Here is a 20,028-nt window from a genome sequence, read left to right as displayed (position 1 = left end):
ACTCAGAGCTCTTGAGCAGTTGCTGGCTTGGGAAATGCTTTGCTCCAGAGGCTGATTTGGGACCCTCAGCCCCCCGTGTCCCCCCATGCCAGCGCTGCTGTCCCTCCGTGCCCAGTGAGCCAGGGCTGGCAGCCCTGGTGGGACTGCTCTGTTTGAGCCACACCACCCCCCACCAGCAGAACCCATCTGACTTTGACATCTCCAGGGCTGGGTGTATTTTTAGCAGTGTGAAACGAGTCTGTGCTGTTTAGCATGAGTTATTTAGCGTGAGTTGTTGGCTGGGGAAAGGTGACCCTGGCTGCTGCGGAGGGCAGGCGGGGAGCGTGGGTCCCCCTCTGCCCCCCTGGGCAGGGCTCCCCCAGCCAGGGAGCCCCAGGCCCAGGCACAGAGCCCCACAGTTCAGGGCTGCACAGCTGCTGGCCGTGGTTACCGTGTGCTCCTTGCTGGGGCGTTTTTTCCAACCTGTAAATGTCATATTTTACATTTTAGCTCAGTCCAAATCTGCACCAGGATCAGCTTTGCATTGGACACAGGGCACATCCCAAGTGGGCTCTTCATGACTGGAACAAGAAATGCCTCTGTCTCATTTTCTGTGCCTACACAAACACAGGCTGGGATAATATTTCACTTTAGGACATTGCTGGTGGCATGTCTCAAGTGTTTAAATTACTAAGCTTTCAGAGTTCAGCACAACAAACAGCTGATTTTTTGCTTCTGCAGTTCTAGTAATCGTATTTTAGTCCCTGTTTTCCCATTTTAAGACTCACAAAATGCTTTTTTATTCATTTAAATTTAAAATAAGGACAAATCAGCATTTCATCTCCCAACTCCTGCCCTGCCAGCAGCCCAGTGTGAATGCTGATGGACAGGGCCTGATAACACCCCTCTCTTATCAACCCCATCACTCTTCTGGGGCTCATTTCCTGGATCTTTCTGCCAACACTCCCATCCCAGAGGATGATAAAGCCCCTCAGTTAAGCACCTGGCACTTCCCAGCTTTATCCTGCCCAGCCCTGGCTTATCCATGGGCAGAGTCAGCTCTTGGACAGCTCCTGCAATATTCCGTGTCCTTCCTCAAGGATTTTCCGAGAGATTTGTCTGAGCAGCGCTGAGCTCTGCTTGACAGATAATGCACAAAGCAGGATCTGACTGCAGCCCCACCACCCAGGGACAGGCTGAGCCCAATCTGTGCCCTGGGCTGGGAGGATGCTGTGGGAGAGGGAGGCTCACAGCACATTCCTGCAGAATCCTCATCCCTGCAGCTTCCAGCCCTGCCCTGGCCAGCTGTGCCAGGCTGGGCAGCCCTTCCAGGAAGGAATTCTCCCTAAAATCCCACCCAAACCTGCCCTGGCCCAGCCTGGGGCCGTTCCCTCTCCTCCTGTCCCTGTTCCCTGGAGCAGAGCCCGACCCCCCCAGCTGTGCCCTCCTGGCAGGAGCTGTGCAGAGCCACAAGGCCCCCTGAGCCTCCTTTGCTCCAGGCTCAGCCCCTGCCCAGCTCCCTCAGGGATTCTGCAGCCCCTGCCCAGCTCCCTCAGGGATTCTCCAGCCCCTTCCCATCTCCATTCCCTTCCCTGGACATGCTCCAGCCCCTCAGTGTCCTTCCTGTCTTGAGGGGCCCAGAACTGACCCAGAACTGACCCAGAACTGACCCAGAACTGACCCAGAACTGACCCAGGGCTGGGGGTGCCCAGAGCTGACCCCAGCACAGGAGGGATGTTTTGAAGCTGACCCCAGCACAGGAGGGATGTTTTGAAGCTGACCCCAGCACAGGAGGATGTTTTGAAGCAGGCCAGGACAGAGGAACACCAGGCTGGAGAGATCCTCCATGCCCACATGCCCGTTCCCAAGGCATTTCCACATTTCTGGAATTCCCAGCCTTCTCCAGGTGCTGCCACCGTGGCTCTGTTTAGCTCCAGCCTGCAGCTGGCATCACTTCAGAGTGATCCATTCACCTGCACTCCTGCCTCTGCCATCCTGTGCAGCTCCTGCCTGGGCACTCAGCCTCAGCATGACTGCATTTGGATGAGTCTGAACAAATCCCTGATCCATTTTCAGACAAGGCTTGGCTCTCCCAAGGCCAAGCTCTGCCCTGGCCTCCAAGGAGGTTTCTCTGCTGCCAGAGGGGCTGGTTCCAGAGCTCTGCAGGCACCCTGTGCCCATCACCGCTGCTGCTCCCTAACAGAGCCTTTATAGACTGTCCACCTCCTCCTCCAGAGCCATAAATCCTCCAGCAGCTTCAAGTGGAACAAAATGAAGAGATGTTATCCCCAGGCCTCGCCCCAGCCTTCTGAGGCCCATTATCTCCCCATCTTTTCTCCTAAAAGAACCTTATTTGACAGCCTAGCCTTTTTCATCCTTCTTTTTTGCCTTACTGCTCTGACCTTGAGTTAGTTTATTCCTTCCCTCTCTGTATGTTTTAAACGTTGCACCAAAAAATCCAATTTATTAAGGCTTTCCTTTAGTAAATGATTAACCTGAATATGGTTAAATGCAATGCTTATTAACATCTCCCTGCATAATCCATTTAACAGAATTAGTCTTGCTTATTCAGACAACCTAAAGGGGTCTGTGCTTTTGTCTACACAGCATCAGCATTAAAGCTTATAATTATTTCTGGTTAATGCAGCCCTTGGTGCTAGGAAATGCTGGTTTGTGTGTTCCAGCATAGCACTTCTCCTAATCTCTTGTATTAATTAGAGATACTGATATAATATTACTTTGTTCCTTTCTATTCAGCACCAGGAGAGATGTCTGAATATAATCCTATCTGTGCTAAGGGTGTCTTAAATATTTCCACAAGTGCTGGCTGGTGTAAAACATTAGGATTAGGTCCAATAATCCCTGAATTGGAAGAAAGGAGAGCTCACAAAGGCATGTGGGCACGCCAGGTGTGCCTGGCACCGGGGTGGTGCCATGGCAGGCAGGGATTTCTCCTCGCCCTGAGGGGACATTGAAGGTCCCCTCTGACCTCAGTTTCCACCCCCAGCCCCTGTGGGTCCCTTCCCAGCCCTGGTGATGCTCTGTGTGTGTCCCCTTTCCCTTTCCCTTTCCCTTTCCCTTTCCCTTCCCCCTTTCCCTTTCCCTTTCCCTTTCCCTTTCCCTTTCCCTTTGAGGTATGCAGCCACTCTGGCTCTGAGCAAAATTTGACTTACACAGCAGCACAAAAGTAAATTATTGCCCCTCAGTGGCTGCAGCTGACATTTTAAACCCATTGTGTCCTGTAAATCCTGGGTCATTTGGTATTTCAGACATCAGGCTGCTCGTGGAGCTGGTTTTAATCTTTTCCTGGATGGAAACTCACTTTCTTTTCAGGCATGTCAAGGTGTCACCCCCACGGGCTCTGAATTTGCAGCACCAGATCATAAAGTCATGGAATTGTTTAGGTTGGAAAAGCCCCCCCAGACCAAGGAGTCCAACCATGGCCAGCACTGGCAGGGCCACCCCTGAGCCACGTCCCCAAGTGTCACATGCACTTTGAGATGCCCCTGGGGAAGGGCAACCATGAAAAACAACAATCACTTGTCTGTAAAATTGTGAAAGTTTAATGGTAATAAAATGGTTATAAAAATAGTGATACAATTAGAGTATTAATAATAATTTGGACAATTTGGATTAGGACAATATGAGACAATAGAGACAAAGAGTTACGGACAGTCTGGGTACCTTTTCTAGGCAAAATAAGCCCGAAAAAGGCCCCACGTTAACAGAGGATTAACCCTTAAAAGCAGCAGCCTGTTGCATATTCATACACCTCATCCACAATGCATAAATTCCATTCAAACACAGGATTCTGGCTGGGCAGTGTCAGCTGCTTCCTCCAAATCCTGACAGCGCCTTCAAGGTGGGAAGAAGTTCATTTCTTCTGATAATGGGGCCATAAATTCTCTTTCTCTACTTAAGAGAATTAATACAGCATGACTTTCTAACACAACACCTATAACATTCATTTCAATATTTGCAAAAAGCCAATCACAAAATACATGCATTTTTCACAGGAACCCAAACCTGCCTGGGCAGCTGTGCCAGGGCTGGGCAGCCCTTCCCTGGAGAAACTCCTGCAGCCCATCCTGACCCTCCCTGGACACAGGGCTCCTTCCCCCTGGGCACCCCAGCCCTCTGAAATCAGCTCTGTGTCACGCTGGGGATGGGGCTTATGGAAATGCCCAGCAGGGCTGCAGGTGTAATCACAGACTCTGATCATTTCAGCTTTTATTTAAAGCCTAATCACACATTCCTCCACCATTACCTCCCTGCATAAATATTAAGACTGGGAGCTCGTGTGTGTGTGTGTGTGTGTGAAACAATGGCATGGTAATATTTCAGTGGGGGAAAAAAAGGCAGCTGGTTTATGCTGCTCTCAAACATCTCAACCTTTTCATTTTCCCCTAAACTGAGGGCTTAGTCCGACACAGAGAACCATCCAAAAGTGCTTTGAAAAAAGAACAAAGTGACCTTGCATGGCCTTGCACAGGAAAGCAAGGATTGCTCAGTCCTTACCAAAATAATTGCTCAGAGTAGATCAAGGACTGAGCAGACCATGCTAAGAGTCTTTAAATTTTAAAGGTGTGTTTATTTCTAAAGTTTATACATCAGCACAAAGCTATGAAATTTTATTAATATCCAGCAACAGCATTTTGCTTGGCCAGCAATGAATTCAGGGAGCCACAAGAAAAATAATCAAAATTCTGAGGGGGAGAAGAAAAATTCTGCAGGAGATTATTAATTTTTAAGGATTTTTAAGAGTCTAGTCCAATATTTTAAACTATGTGCCATCCAGTAGGCCTCGTGTGACATCATAATTGATAATTAAGCTTCTCCAGGTTTGCTTCTCCTTCAGGTTTCTTTTCCATCCAATTCTTCTGCTTAGGCAGCTTTGGGAACTGAAACTTTTCTATTATCTCCCAAGTCAGTGCATTTTCCCCCCATTAACTCCCCTCTTGCCTTTGTGCAGAAACAATCCAGGTATGATTTAATAAGCCCTGGGAAGACAGAGCTGGTTCATATGCAGGAAATCAGATTTACATAATTTTCCACTGGCTTTTATAGCTACTGTAGTTCAAATTATCCTTAAGTTGGGGAAACTCTCTTCACACCATAAAATGAAATAGCACCTGTGTTATGCTTCAGCTTCCCCACCCGGCCCTCGTAATAAATTAAAGGTTGATTTGTCATCCTGACTTAGCAGAGAAAGTCCTTTTGTAATGAGAGGAGAGGAAGTGCCCTGGCCTGCAGTTAGTCACAGTCATCAGTCACTAAACTAAGCTTCAAAACCGAGTTTAATCTTGTTTTGTTTTGGGTTTATTACCTGAGCCTTTCTGCATGGGGGGAAAGCAGAGGATTTGGGGTTGTGTCACATTCTCTGTGCCAGTAAAATGTCACACACTGCAAGGGGAGCTGCAGGGGTCTGTACAGAAACCAAAGGGACCCTGGTGGTTGGGATTTGATCCAAGATCTGGGCTGAGCAAGGCTGGGGACTGGGAGGCTGCATCCTGGGAAAGCAAACAGGATTTGGTGCAGGGTGAGGGAGCAGCTCCTTGTGCTCCCTCCTCCTGCCTGAGGCTTTCCAAGAGCAAAGCCAGGGGTTTCACAGGATCCTGGCATGGTTTGGGTTGGGAAGGACTGCAAAGCCCCCCAGTGCCAGCCCTGCCATGGCAGGGACACCTCCCACTGTCCCAGGTGCTCCAGCCCCAGTGTCCAGCCTGGCCTTGGGCACTGCCAGGGACCCAGGGGCAGCCCCAGCAGCTCTGGGAATTCTATTCCATGGCCTGCCCACCCTGCCAGGAACAATTCCTGCCCTGTGTCCCGTCTAAATCAGCTCTCACTCAGTTTAAGGCCGTTCCTCTTGTCCTGTCAAGGACAGGGTTTCTGCCAGGTCCATCCCTGAGGCACAGCTGGGACACTCCCAGTCCCAGGGACCAGCTCCTCCCTTGCTCCTCAGCACTGATTCCTTTCTCTTTGCACTTCGTGTGCATTTGCCCAGGAATTCGAGAAAGGCTTTGTGGTAAACAAATAAATACAATTTCTTCAAAATTAGTATTAATGTCTTTAGCTGAGCACCATTGTCAAACTCTGGCTTCTGGAGTTGGGCAGACAATGAGCTGTTTCCCACGAGGGCTTCATCCAGTCCCCTCTCATTGATTGCACTGCAGATCTTCAGGCTCAGTAACCTAAAGATGGATCGATTATCCAGCTGGTTAAAAACCAAGCACTCCCGTTTCTAAGTGCTCGCCTTAAAAACAATTCCAGCTGCTGGAGCAAGCGGGGCCGTTCCCTGGGCAGGTGGCAGCAGAGCTGGGCAGCCTTCTCTGTGCCGCCCAGAGCAATCCTGCTGCTGCCCTGAGAGGGAAAAACTCCTTACCCGTGGAGAGGGATGCAGTGTGGGGGCCAAGAGAGGGAACTGCCACTGACCCCTGTGCTTGCCTTGCAGCTCCCAGCACGGCCCAGTACGGCATCACCGGGCACGCCGAGGTGCTCTTCTCCTGCTGGTCCCTGGTGCTGACGCTCTCCTCCCTCAGCAGCATATTCTACCTGAAGAACATCCTTCTGCACTAAATGTAAAGACCCATAAAAGGCTTTTAAGGATTCTCTGAAAGTGCTGATGACTGGATCCAATCTGGTAGAGTTTGTTAAAAGCGGCGTGGGATATAATCAGTGCTTACATGGGGATGATCGCCTTCTGTAGAATTGCTCATTATGTAAATACTTTAATTCGACTCCTTTTTTTTTGATTAGCTGCATTACCTTGTGGAGCAGTACACATTGTCCTTTTTTAAGACGTGAGAACTCTGAAATTACTTTTAGAGGATATTAATTGTGATTTCATGTTTGTAATCGACAAGTTTTCAGAAGCATTCAGTCATGGTCTGCTGACTCGCAGACTGTAGTTTACAAAAAAAGGATATTGCAGTAAAAATGTGCTTCTTTAAGGCTGCAATACAAACATTCAGTTCCCTCCTCAACTAGCATTCTATCCAAACTTACACAAAAAACATTTGTTCTTTTTTGAGTAAAAAAAAAAAAAAATCGAATAATATTGCCTTCAAAATATTTCTTCAAAATATTACACATATCTAGATTTTCTTCTAGCATGATATTCAGGTTTCAAGAATGAGCCTTGTACTATAACTGCGTTGCGCAGTACCGCTTTTGTTCTCTTCCCTCCTTCCTGCCAGTTCAGCATGGTTGTGCCTTCATGAAACACGACTTTCCTCTTCCTCTCCAACCGGTCTGGAATGTGTTCTGGGAAATGCTGGAGCATCCTTTGGAGCACAGGAGGTGTCTGGGTGAGGCCAGAGGAGCCCCCAGGAAAGGCTCCTGTCCCCCTGCAGGAGCTGCTCCAGGGGCAGGGCTCAGCTCATGGGCAGCACCAGCTCCTTCCTGTCCCTCCCTCCACCACCACTGAGCAGTAGGTGACCTCTGTAAAAACGACATTTCCCATTAGAAAACAGAGCTCCAACGATTTTGTGGCACCTTTTGAATGTGGGAATGTTCCCCCAAAGCCAAATTCCCACCTGGCTGTAAATGTCAGGACCGTCCCTTTTGTATTGCTGGCAAAGCCGACGCGAATTGGTATTTTTCTTGCACTCAATTTTGTACTGGTTTGGCTGATTTAGCAATGATAAAGGATGCTTTGAACCATGAGACACCTGCAAATCCCTGGAGTGTCAATTTTCTCTCTCCACATATCCGTGTGGCAGCAGCGGGGCCGCTCCTGCTGGGGGCACGTGGCTGTGCTTGGAGAGCCACCTGGGCAGGCAGGGCTTGGGGACCTGCTCCCCTGGCCAGGGCTGGCCCTGCCCTGCTCCCCTGGCCAGGGCTGGCCCTCCAGCCCCACAGCATCCCGTGCAGGGACCCTGAAGGATCAGCCCAGAAATCCTGTGCCATGGTGCACCATCCTTCACAGCCCTGCACGGCGCTGGTGTGAGGTGCTGCTCACAGCTCACACAGAGCTGCCACCCGTGTCACTCACTGGCGTGGCCGTGGCCAGCAGCCCTTGGGCACCACATCCCCTGGTGGCCCCAAGAGCTCCTGACCTGCTCACCAACAACTACTGACAGCAGGAATAGCAAAATCCTTATCACAGAATCCTGGGCTGGGCTGGCTTGGGTTGGGCTGGGAGGGACCTCAGTGCCCATCCCATCCCACCCCTGACAGGGACAGGGACAGAGACAGGGACAGGGACATGTCCACTATCCAGGGACACCTCCACTATCCCAGGCTGCTCCAAGCCCCGTCCAGCCTGGCCTTGGGTGGGGCAGCACCACTTTCACTGTGATCATCGCTCCCAGGCTCTGTGTTTGAGCTCCAGCAGGCGGCTGGAATTTCCCAGTTCCCCACTTTTCCTGCTCACAGCAGGTGCTGGCAGTGAGCAGCCCCAGCTGGGCCCTGGGAACACTCAGCAGTCCCAAAATCCCCTTTTTTCCAGCAAGGAGGGCTCGGAGCTCGCTGGGCTCAGTCTGAGCTGTCCCAGGCCAGTGCACAGCCAGGAGGTGCAGCGCCTCTGCTGTCCCTGCTGAGAGAGCAGAGATGTTCACTCCAACAGATGGCAATAAAACATCCTGGGTCACTCTGCATGTGGTCAGTGACAGGCTGTATTATTTCTCTTATGATTCACAGCCGTGTGCCAAGCAGTTGCTGTTTTCAGAAATGTGGCACTTTTTAAAACCTGGAATAACATGAACGAACCCATTCTGCTGTAAGGAAAGGGTACAGACTCACCTCAAATGAGCTTATCAGTCCTGATACCCCCATCTCTCTTGTATTGCAGCTTTAAAGTGCTCTATTTCAGAATCCATTCACTAGAAACAGTGGTGCTGCAGGAAGTCTTGTGTCAGTGCAGTTTTATGAAGGAAGAAACGAGGCTCTGGATAACCCCACCCATGTGTATAAAACTGGGAGAGGGTTCTATGCTGTGGCTGGATCAAACCCTGCATTCCAGTGATTCCTGACATTTGGAACCTGATCTTTCCAGCAACAGGATAGAACGAGCAGCAGCTTGATTAAACATGAAAAAACAGAATATTCAGTGAAGCCTTGAATGTTTGCATTCACACCAGGGAGAGCCACCGGGTGGCACGGACAAGAGGCCCTGTCCCACATTTGATTTTCACTCGGTGGGGGACACCCTGCCCGCCAAGCCCAAAAAGAAACCCCCAAACCCCAAGAGCAGCAGAACTGGGAGCTGTGTCTGGGTGCCAGGGGTGCTTTTGTGAGGCAGGGGAGCGCTGGGGGTGAGAGGGGCAGGGAGCTGAGGGGCTCTGCAGGGCTTGGGCAGGGCTGCAGCTGCAGCAGAGGGGTCAGGGGGACACACCTGGCCGGGGTGAGCTGGGCTGGGACGGGCTGGGGTTTGTGCTCCCAAAGGGGCAGCAGAGTGGGCACATCCACTCCAGGCTCTGCAGGATGGGAGGGTGCCTGGGGCTGCTTCCAGCCCCTCATTGGTGGGGGCACGTTGGGCAAAGGTTTGTTCTGTGCTTCCCTGCTCTGTCTGCCAGCCAGGCTGGCTCTGTGCGTTCCCTCCTTCCCAACACGACAAGAGAAGGCTCAGCTGAGCATTTCCAGCGGGCTGCTGGAGCCCCGGGCCGGGAGGGCTCCTGTGCAGTGCCTCAGGGCTGTCCCCACGCTGTGACACTGCTGTCACACGGCTGCTGGCCCTGGCACTGGGCTGACACTCAGCTGAGGCGTGTCTCACAACTCAGCAACAAACGCAGCTTCCCAAGGGTTTGTGTCTTGGCAGGATCCTTCAGAGCCAGACAGCTTTTTTAAAACTTTTCAATAGGTTTTTTTTAGAGTCGATGCTGTTTTTGAGATCCAGGAGTGTTAAACCCATCCCAGTGACAGCTGCTTTTTTTGCACATTTTCTGAGCGAGTGTTCAAAATAGACAATGGCAAATGTTCTGCTACCAAAACCTCCACAGAGCCCACAGAACTGTGTTATGAAGAATGTGTATACCAAAATATGTATTTACATGGATAAATATGCCTTAAAGACTAAGTATGCATTTACTTCTAAGGCTGGATCAGCCTTGTGCCCAGTCTGGAGGTAAATAGTCCATAAATTTCACAGCTGCCGTGGAGGGGGGTGCTTCTTTGGAGGAAAAACAAAAAAAGAAAAAGAAAAGGGGAGGGTGGGGAAGCATTTCTTTCAAAAGAATCTTCAACAGTTTTAAAATCCTTGCATGAACTGCCATGTGTGAGGAGGAGTGGGGAGAGGATGGAGCTGAGCCTGGCGCTCCAGCACTGCAGGGTTTGCCGCGGGGCTGGCAGGGCTGTGGTGCCACCAAAAACTGCCACATCCTCTCCCATGTGCCCCTCGCACCCAAATCCCTCTGAGGGGGGACAGGGTGAGGGGTCTGGGTGCTTCCCAATCCCACAGGGCTGTGGGAACGGGGCCACAACCCACAGCCTCTCCTGCTGCAGCTGGCAACACAGGATCCTGGGAAACAGGGAAATGTTGGCCAAAAAAGGGAATTTAAAACCAGGAGTTAAAAATTCTCCATTCTGCCTTAGTATTGAGAGCAGAGGGACGAGTGCTGGCAGGGCAGGGAGGAGCTGGCCCTGGACTTGGCCAAGAGCAAGGGGGATGTGGTGGGACAGGGACCTTGGCCGTGCTGGGCTGGCTCCTGGTTTGTGCTCCTGCCCTGAGCTCCAGGGGCAGGGCAGGGATTTGCTCTGCAGCCAGGAAAGTCCATAATCCACCTGGAAACAGCCAGGGCAAGGCAGTGGCACAGGGGCTGCTGGGGAAGGGATTCTCAGCAAATCCTGCTCTCGGAGCTCTGTGTGAGCAAGGCTTTACTGGGGCACCTTCAGCGCTGTTTGCTCTGGCTCCTGATGCCTAATTCATGAAGGGCTCCAAGGCTCCTTCTTATTAGAAAATTCTCGTGTTAAAAGATGCGGAGATCAGCATATTTGCCACCTCTCATGAGCTGAGTTCTCAGTCATTCATATTTCAGGGCAGAGGGAGCGTTCCCGTCAGCGGCAGGATGAAAATCTGCATTAGGGGATGGAGCAGTTCCAGCTGCTCTGCCCTTGGCTGGGCCAGGCCGGGCCAGGCCCTGGGGCTCTGCCTGGGGGCTCAGGGGGTGCAGGCCAGCCCCAGGCGCTGATCTGGGCCCCGTCATGCCCCAGTGCCAGAGCTGTCCCCGGGTTTATCCAGCTCATTCCCAGCCCTCTGGGGACGGGAGCGGTGTGACAGGGCCCTGCCTCCCTCCCTGCCCACGGCCGGGCACAGCAGGGCTGGGCTCTCCCACAGGCACTCAGAACCCTCCAGGAGCAGCTGTGACAACCAGCCCAGCCCAAAGTGTGCCCAGCTTCCCAGCCCAGCACGGGGACAGCAGAAATGACCCCTCTGCAGCAGCAAGGACAGCGAGGGGACAGCGCAGTGCTGCCCCAGCCACAGGGGCTCCCCTCATCAGCCAGGTGCTGGGACACTCATTACCCCCCTGCTCTCCTTTCCCAGCTCCCACGCTGCCTGCAGTGAGGATCTTTATTCCAGTCAGTACCCGGAGGGGGAAATCTGCTCCCTCCTTTTAGGATTTCTCAGCAAACCAAGCACAGCTGGCACGGACACCCTGTGATTTCTGTGCAGAGCCATCAGCTGCCCCCCTCCCAGCACCATTAGAGGCACGCTGGTCCCATTAATCCCCACGACAGGCACTTCAGTGTGAGCCCCGAGTGAGAACAACCCTCCAGGCAGAGATGGAGCAGCAGCAGCCTCGTTTTCCAGTGGGTGGCTGAGGGTGGGATGGCGGGGCCAGCCTCCCCTCCCTCTGTTTTGTGGCTTTTTTAATATAAACCAGCCTCTCCTCGTTGCAGGGTGGGTAACTCTGGCTTGGAGGGGCAGCCTTTGAGGGGTGCTCAGCTTTTGGGATGTGTCCCTTCAGCTGGGGCCGGGCAGGAGCTGCTCCACCCCCCTAAGGAGCCCGGTCCTTGCAGGGATTTGGGTTTAAGGAGGCAGCACGCTTCATTAGGCTGGCAAAGCCCTCAGTCCTTGAAGGAGCTGCTTTTCCTCCTCCCCTGTTTCAGTGAGCTGCTAAAAGCACTGAGTTATTCTTCCAGAGCATTTCAAATTCACTGCTCTTTCATTATCCTTGACCTTTTCACATTTGTTACCATAAGTGGGGAAAAAATTAACTTTGGAGTAAATTACTGCAAATCCCTCCCCAAAAAATGTTTAAAAACAGAGCCTGGGAGGCTGGGGAGCAATGGCTCTTGCTTGCCACTGTTTTCTGTGTAAAGAGGATTTAATGTCTGTTTGCCAAAAATTATGGATCCTAAATCCCTGCGGTTCCCTGTTTAGAAATGACTTTTAGCAGGACAGGTGCACGTATCCTCCCCTGTACTTTGTGTTAGGAGTGGCAGAAAGACAAAGTGTGTGATGGGACTGGGCACCTTCCTGTATGCTGCTCCTGAGGCCTTGCACTCTGGGTCCTGGTCCCTGGGGTTTTGTCCCTGTCTCTTCATTCCCATCTTTTGATCCCTGTCTCTTGGCCCCCTTCTCTTGGCCCCCATCTCTTGGTGCCCTTCTCTCCTTTCCATCTCTTAGTCCCCAACTCTTGGTCCCTTTCTCTCCTTTCCATCTCTTGGTCCCCTTCTCTTGGTCCCTATTTCTTGATCCCCATCTCTTGGTCCCTTTCTCTCTTTCCCATCTCTTGATCCCCATCTCTTGGTTCCTTTCCTTTCTCTCTTTTCCCATCTCTTGGTGCCTATTTCTTGGTCCCCATCTCTTGGTCCCTTTCTCTCCTTCCCCATCTCTTGGTCCCCATGTCTTTGTGCCCTTCTCTCCACTCCCATTTCTTGCTCCCTATTTCTTGATCCCCATCTCTTGCTCCCTATTTCTTGGTCCCCATCTCTTGCTCCCTATTTCTTGGTCCCCATCTCTTGCTCCCTATTTCTTGCAGCCCAGGCTGGGCTCCCAGCCCATCCTCTGCCCCCTAAAGAAGCCATCAGACCCAGACAATGGCAGAGACCCCCCTGGTGCCCACAGGGCTGAGCTCCCCTTTCTTCCCTGGCTCCCAGCTCCACCTGAACAGACTCTCTGTCACACGGAGCGGCTGCTGTCACATGGAGGGGCTGATGTCACAGAGAATGGCTGATGTCACAGGGCATGGCTGATATCACAGAGAGGAGCTGATGTCACACATGGAGGGGCTGATGTCACACAGAGGAGATGATGTCACACAGAACTGCTGATGTCACAGAGAGCAGGACCAGCTCCTGAGCCTGTCCCCAGCCCCAGCAGCTGCCCCACAGCCCCTGTGGTGTCCCCCAGCCCCAGTGGGAGTCCCACAGCCCCAGGGGTGTCCCCCAGCCCCAGTGGGAGTCCCACAGCCCCAGTGGGTGTCCCCCAGCCCCAGCAGCTGCCCCACAGCCCCAGTGGGTGTCCCACAGCCCCAGTGGGTGTCCCCACAGCCCCAGCAGCTGCCCCACAGCCCCAGGGGTGTCCCCAGTCCCAGTGGGTGCCCCCAGCCCCAGTGGGTGTCCCCCAGCCCCAGTGGGTGTCCCACAGCCCCAGCAGCTGCCCCACAGCCCCTGTGGTGTCCCCAGTCCCAGTGGGTGCCCCCAGCCCCAGTGGGTGTCCCCAGCCCCTGTGAGCCCCTCTGTGTGCAGCCCCAGCAGCGCTGTGCAGAGCCCCGGCTGTCAGAGCTCATTTCAGAATTAATTTCCCGCTGTTAATCCCCCCGGGCTGCTCTCCCTGTGCGGGGAGGCACAGCACAGTGAGGGGCCCTGAGAGCTCTCCTGCTGCAGCACTTCTCTCCACGAGATTGCAGATCACACTCTTAATGCCTCGGGAAAATCACAGCTGAGGGCTTTGACCTTCTGCAGGAGCGCAGCAGCAGCACTCCAGCAAAGGTTAATGAGCACGAGGAGCAGGGAGAGGGGACTGTGCACTGAGCGCTCTGAGAGGGCATCCAGCACACTCAGGGCTCCCCGGGCACCAGGACAGGCACCCCAGAGACAGGAGGAAAGAGCAGAGGGTGATTTCCCAGGGGATGGAGGGAACAGGGCTCCACCGCAGGCCTGGGCTTTGTTCTCAGCTGAGATCCCCACGGAGCACACAGGACCTGGCTCTGAGCATCCCAAATGTGTTCATTTCTCTGGGAACTGGGATCCTGAGTTAAATTCCTTTCCCTGCCTCCTTATCCAGCTGGGGCTGGAGCAGAGGAATCCTTTTGCCATGTGGGGGAAGGTGCCAGCATTGCTGCCAGGCTCTTCCCCTCCTGTTTGGCTCCTCCAAAGGGCTGGGTTGGCCAGCCCAAAAAAACAACCCAGCCTTTCTCCCAAACTCTTCCAAAACTTCCTCCATTTCTAATCCTCTCCCACCCAAAATCATGGCATCACTGCTGTAAATGACAGATCAGATAAATACTGGGGGAGACCTCAAATGAATGTCAAGAATTCGGGCTGCTCCAACTTAATAATCACTTGTTGTGTTCATTATCTCTGTCATCAAAGGCACTTTACCTGAATTTAATGCTCAGGCCTCTGGAAAAACCCGGGAGTTCTGACAAGTGCTTCAATATTCCAATGGATTACAAACATTTTGGAAAATAATTCTTTCCACAAGCTGAGGCAGACAAGCAAAACCAAACCACAGCCCACCAAAACAGGTGCTGCTCATTACCAGTGACTTTATCACAGGGTCATGGAGAGGTTTGGGCTGGAAGGGACCTTAAGGACCATCCAGTGGGGATGGACAGTGCCTCTGGAGGAGCTATTTATGGCCTAGGTGAAAAAACCCCACAGCATGGAGTCATTAGTATTTGCTGAATGTCAAGAGGCACAGCTGAAAACAAAGAAAGCCAGGCCTTGGAGGGAGCCAGGTCTGTAATTATCCCCTGGCCACCCAAAATATTGCTATTAAACAGCTCCCAGCTCAGCTTCCAGCACAGGCAGCACAGCCAGAGCAGGGAACACAGCTTTGCTCTGGGGCAGGACCTGGCCCCAGCATGGGGACACCACTGTCCTGCAGAGCCCTCCAATTCCCAAAACCCCTCAACATTCCTGCAAACCCCAAGGCTGGAGCTGGTGACTGAGGGGCAAAGAGCGACTTGCACCAAAAAACAGCCCTAGGGAAATGCTGGGATCAGCTCAGCTCCTGCCCTTCCCCTTTTCCACCAGGGCATCTTCCTGCTTGTTCCCTCCATGGGATAAATTCCTGGGAATGACAGGGATGACATCCTGTTGTAGGGAATATCCCAGTGTCCCTTACAAAGCCATCCTTGGGGTCCCTGCTCCCAGGGAAGGGGGGACTCTCCAGGGCCCAGCACCCCTCCCAGTCAATTAGAGATGCAGATGCACTCAGCAAAGTGCTCCTGCAGATGTTCTTAATTAAAGCAGCCCACCCCGAGCCCACACGGAGCAATCACCCCCCAAAACGCCTTCCTGCTCTCAGATGTTCCCAATCACTGCTGCAGGATCCTGCAGGAATATTATTTTTGTAGGAGTAAACCATTTGCTAAATAGGCCACCTGTTAAATAAACACTCCCACTCTCCAAATATTGTTATTTTGTTTTCCAGCCTATGCACAATCTGGATTTATTTTAGATGAAAAAAGATAATCACTAAAGCACAAAAACGCCCAAAAAACAGTATTTTGACTATTTGCAACTATCCATCTTGTGAGCACATCTGCTCCTTTGCAAGCTGGCAGAGCTGCTGCACTCAAAGAGATTCACAGCTCCTTATTCAGCCGGGAGCTGATGAATTTCCATCAGAGGCCTCGGCACTCTTCCCTTCTTTGTCACTTCTTCAAGCCTGAATTGCTCCCACTCCCCAGCTTCCCTTTCCTGAGCTGCCTCTTCCCTCAGGGACAATCCCCCATCCAGGACGGCTTCAGCAAAGTGCCACGGGAGAAAGGACAGGGTGTGCCTCCAGGTCTGGTATAAAATCACATTTTCTGACCTTTCAAAGCCCACCTTGAGCCGGGCAGGAACATCCACAGCCCCTGGAGAGCAGCAGGGTGGGCGTTCTCAGGAAAAGGGGGATGGAATGGAATGGAATGGAATGGAATGGAATGGAATGGAATGGAATGGAATGGAATGGGGTATTTCCCTGGAAGGGATCTACAACAGCTGCAGGATTTAAACAGCACCACTGCCATCAGAGCTGACACTCAGCCTCTTCTCCTTTGCAATGAATGGGATACATCCCCTGGAACCATGGAGCTGTTCAGGCTGGAAAAGCCAGGATACATCCCAGGGAACCATGGAGCTGTTCATGTTGGAAAAGCCAGGATACATCCCAGGGAACCATGGAGCTGTTCATGTTGAAAAAGCCAAGATACATCCCAGGGAACCATGGAGCTGTTCAGGCTGGAAAAGCCAGGATACATCCCAGGGAACCATGGAGCTGTTGAGGCTGGAAAAGCCCTCTGAGATCCCCAAATGCAGCCATGCCCAGCACTGCCCAGGCCACACTGCCCCGTGTCCCCAGGTGCCACATGCCCAGGCTGTTAAATCCCCCAGGGATGGGCGCTCACCCCTGCCCTGGGCAGCTGCTGCAATGCCTGACATTTCCCATGGAAACTCTGCCAGCAGCCAAGCTGAAGGTGCCCTGCACAGCCTCAGTCCTTGCTGCCCTCCTGTCCCTGGTCCCTGGAGCAGAGCCCCATTCCCACCTGGCTCCAGGAGCCCTGCAGACCCGGCAGGGACTACGGCCACCTCAGGGATGCCATTCCCACATCTGACACGAGAGCATCTCCTTGGCACACAGAGTGGCTGAGCCCACATCCTGGGCATAGCCAAAGCCCTGGAGCTGGGGCAGCAGGAGCTGGGAGGGAACATCTGGGTGCACAAACGGGGCCATGAGGAGCTCTGGCACCAGGAAAGTGCAGCACAGGACTGGCCCAGGCTGCTCCTCCCAGCCTTCATCCCTGTGTGTCCCACAGCTGCCCTTCCCTGTGCTGCTGTTCTTCCTTGTCACGCTCATCCTCTGGCTCTTTGGCAGCACCCCCAGCCTGGTCCCACACCTCTGGGGTTTCTGTGGTTTAGATGACCCCAAGGTATTAGAAAGTTGGTTTTTTTTCTCCCAGCCCCACAACTAAAGAAGTCGACATTCCTCGGTTCTGCTTTTTAAGGTTGTTTATTTTCTCTTATCTGTTCCATTCTTTCTCTGACCTGCTGAGATCTGTCCAGCAGGTCGGGTTGTGGCACAGTCCCTGCCTTGGGGTGCTGTTGGCTTTTCATACTAAGAACAACCTGTACTTTATTTACAATAATGTTCCAATACCTATCCCCTATGTTAGACAGTCTGTCTCTCCTCTAAACCAATCCAAAAGTGTCACCATCACAGCAGAAGATGGAGGACAAGAAGAAGGAGAAGGACAGGACATGCCCAAATTCCTCCATCTTGCCTCTTGAACCCCCATTCTAAAAACCCCAAAATTCTACATTTTCACCCTGTGACAAATTCACTGCCATTCTACTCAAACCCTTGTGGCTTGTGCCTCTTCACACAAAGTTGGGAATTGTTTCCATGCACTAAAATAGAAGGCACAGGTGGTTTTGACTCTGTGCCAAGGTCCCTGAGCCCCCAGGGTCTGGAGCCCTCCAGGGCAGCCAGAGGAATGTCCTGGGTTCCAACAGCCCCTCCAGGGGAGTTTTCCCTTTCCCTATGGCTGGGGCAGAGCTCTCCAGGCACGGCTCAGAGCTCATCCTTAGCCTGAACCTGTCAATGCCAGGCTCACAGCCCATCCTTACCCTGAACCTGTCAATGCCAGGCAAGGCTCAAACCCATCCTTACCCTGAACCTGTCAATCCCAGGCTCACAGCCCATCCTTACCCTGAACCTGTCAATGCCAGGCTCACAGCCCATCCTTACCCTGAGCCTGTCAATGCCAGGCTCACAGCCCATCCTTACCCTGAACCTGTCAATGCCAGGCTCACAGCCCATCCTTACCCTGAACCTGTCAATGCCAGGCAGGGCTCACAGCCCATCCTTACCCTGAACCTGTCAATGCCAGGCTCACAGCCCATCCTTACCCTGAGCCTGTCAATCCCAGGCAAGGCTCACAGCCCATCCTTACCCTGAACCTGTCACTGCCAGGCTCACAGCCCATCCTTACCCTGAACCTGTCAATGCCAGGCACGGCTCACAGCCCATCCTTACCCTGAACCTGTCAATCCCTGGACAGGGCTCACAGCCCATCCTTACCCTGAGCCTGTCAATGCCAGGCTCAAACCCATCCTTACCCTGAACCTGTCAATGCCAGGCAAGGCTCACAGCCCATCCTTACCCTGAACCTGTCACTGCCAGGCTCACAGCCCATCCTTACCCTGAACCTGTCAATGCCAGGCAAGGCTCACAGCCCATCCTTACCCTGAACCTGTCAATCCCAGGCTCAAACCCATCCTTACCCTGAACCTGTCACTGCCAGGCTCACAGCCCATCCTTACCCTGAACCTGTCAATCCCAGGCAAGGCTCACAGCCCATCCTTACCCTGAACCTGTCAATCCCAGGCTCAAACCCATCCTTACCCTGAACCTGTCAATGCCAGGCTCACTCCCCATCCTTACCCTGAACCTGTCAATGCCAGGCAAGGCTCACAGCCCATCCTTACCCTGAACCTGTCAATCCCAGGCTCAAACCCATCCTTACCCTGAACCTGTCACTGCCAGGCTCACAGCCCATCCTTACCCTGAACCTGTCAATGCCAGGCAAGGCTCACAGCCCATCCTTACCCTGAACCTGTCAATCCCAGGCTCAAACCCATCCTTACCCTGAACCTGTCACTGCCAGGCTCACAGCCCATCCTTACCCTGAACCTGTCAATGCCAGGCAAGGCTCACAGCCCATCCTTACCCTGAACCTGTCACTGCCAGGCTCAAACCCATCCTTACCCTGAACCTGTCACTGCCAGGCTCACAGCCCATCCTTACCCTGAACCTGTCAATCCCAGGCTCAAACCCATCCTTACCCTGAACCTGTCACTGCCAGGCTCACAGCCCATCCTTACCCTGAACCTGTCAATCCCAGGCTCAAACCCATCCTTACCCTGAACCTGTCACTGCCAGGCTCACTCCCCATCCTTACCCTGAACCCTGTTAATCCCCATGCTCCGCCAGCTCCAGGCTCCCCTGCAGCCTCTGAACACTGAACCCCAGCAGCTCACCAGACTTTTCCAAGTGCTTTAGTGCTTTTTGACTCTCTCTTGGTTTGAAAAGGAAGTGAGTTTAGTGTAGATTCTTAAATAACTCCACAAATCCTGTGTTACTCATTTCACTCTGAGTGCAGCTCCCAAATTAATGGTGGGTGTTAATTGGGCAGCTAATCCCCCTCCCAGAAGAAAAAAGCAACCTTAAAAATTATCATAATGCTTCTCATTTTTGGTGCTGTGCTGCAAACGTGTGTAAGATGTTTTAATAAATGAGAGGCCTTAATTAGAGCAGAGTGAGCCCTACAGTGCCCCTCCACATAAAATACACACGTGTAGGATGAGTTGGGTCCTTTCAAGGCAGACCCTTCCCTCAACCCTCCATCTCAGCCTTTTCCATAAAGAAATCCAGGATTCCTTTCATTCAAAGCATAGACTTTAAATTCCTACACCCATCTCAGGGCACTATTAAATATTAAAGCCAGATATTAAAATTTCAAGGGACCTAAATTAAACCGGAGGTACTCAAAAATAAGCGTTGCTGAATATTTAATGGCAAAGATTTCGTAATTAACTTTGGAAATCTCTCACACCCCGACAGAGAGGAGCTGCCCAATGAAACGTGACCATCCCAGTGACCTTCCAGGGGGCTGCAGCAGGTGCTCCCCTCAAAGATTCAGGTGTCTTGGGCTCTGTGGAATTCCTGTGGTTTCCCAAGGAAACCTTGCCAAAATCAAAACCATCTAGTGGAAAAATCAACCTCAATTGCAAATTAGATTTGTAGTTAGACAAATTATGCATCTGGTGGAATTCTTTTCTAAAAGTGAAGAATTCATGTTAAAGGACAGGACACCTATTCCATATAAAGCATTGCTCGCTGCAGAACTGTAACACACAGAATTATTTCAGCTTTCAAAATGTCTCAGGCAGGGTGAA

At 52.3% G+C, this 20,028-nt stretch overlaps 1 protein-coding gene and 1 long non-coding RNA gene across 22 annotated transcripts in view; one reads left to right on the top strand and one right to left on the bottom strand.

The window, feature by feature from the left end:
• NEGR1 (neuronal growth regulator 1) overlaps nt 1–16,335 on the top strand; it is a 193,621-nt gene extending 177,286 nt beyond the window's left edge. For all 3 annotated transcript variants that reach the window (XM_071436991.1, XM_071436992.1, XM_071436990.1), the window contains one exon: nt 6,428–16,335. In XM_071436991.1, the coding sequence (XP_071293092.1) occupies nt 6,428–6,552 (125 nt within the window). In that variant the 3' untranslated portion in view covers nt 6,553–16,335. The remainder of the gene's footprint in view (nt 1–6,427) is intronic.
• Nucleotides 16,336–17,607: 1,272 nt separating this feature from the next.
• On the bottom strand, nt 17,608–19,256 carry LOC139594616 (uncharacterized). Of its 19 annotated transcripts, XR_011680691.1 has the most exons (11): nt 19,000–19,256; nt 18,923–18,961; nt 18,846–18,884; nt 18,725–18,807; nt 18,604–18,686; nt 18,483–18,565; nt 18,362–18,444; nt 18,221–18,323; nt 17,948–18,088; nt 17,748–17,903; nt 17,608–17,704 (listed from the first exon to the last, which is right to left on the bottom strand). It is a non-coding gene; the product is annotated as an uncharacterized lncRNA (long non-coding RNA). The 19 variants fall into 19 exon arrangements; XR_011680684.1 differs by lacking the exons at nt 18,846–18,884; nt 18,923–18,961 and having other exon boundaries at nt 17,948–18,069; nt 18,197–18,323; XR_011680683.1 differs by lacking the exons at nt 18,846–18,884; nt 18,923–18,961.
• Between the last annotated feature and the right edge of the window lie 772 nt (nt 19,257–20,028).

This window comes from Agelaius tricolor, unplaced genomic scaffold (genome assembly GCF_023055355.1).
Source record: "Agelaius tricolor isolate 1412-34295 unplaced genomic scaffold, bAgeTri1.0.p SCAF_11, whole genome shotgun sequence".
Classification (NCBI taxonomy): Eukaryota; Metazoa; Chordata; class Aves; order Passeriformes; family Icteridae; genus Agelaius; species Agelaius tricolor.
Note: the sequence above shows the minus strand (reverse complement) of the source record. Positions and strands in the feature narration are given on the sequence as shown.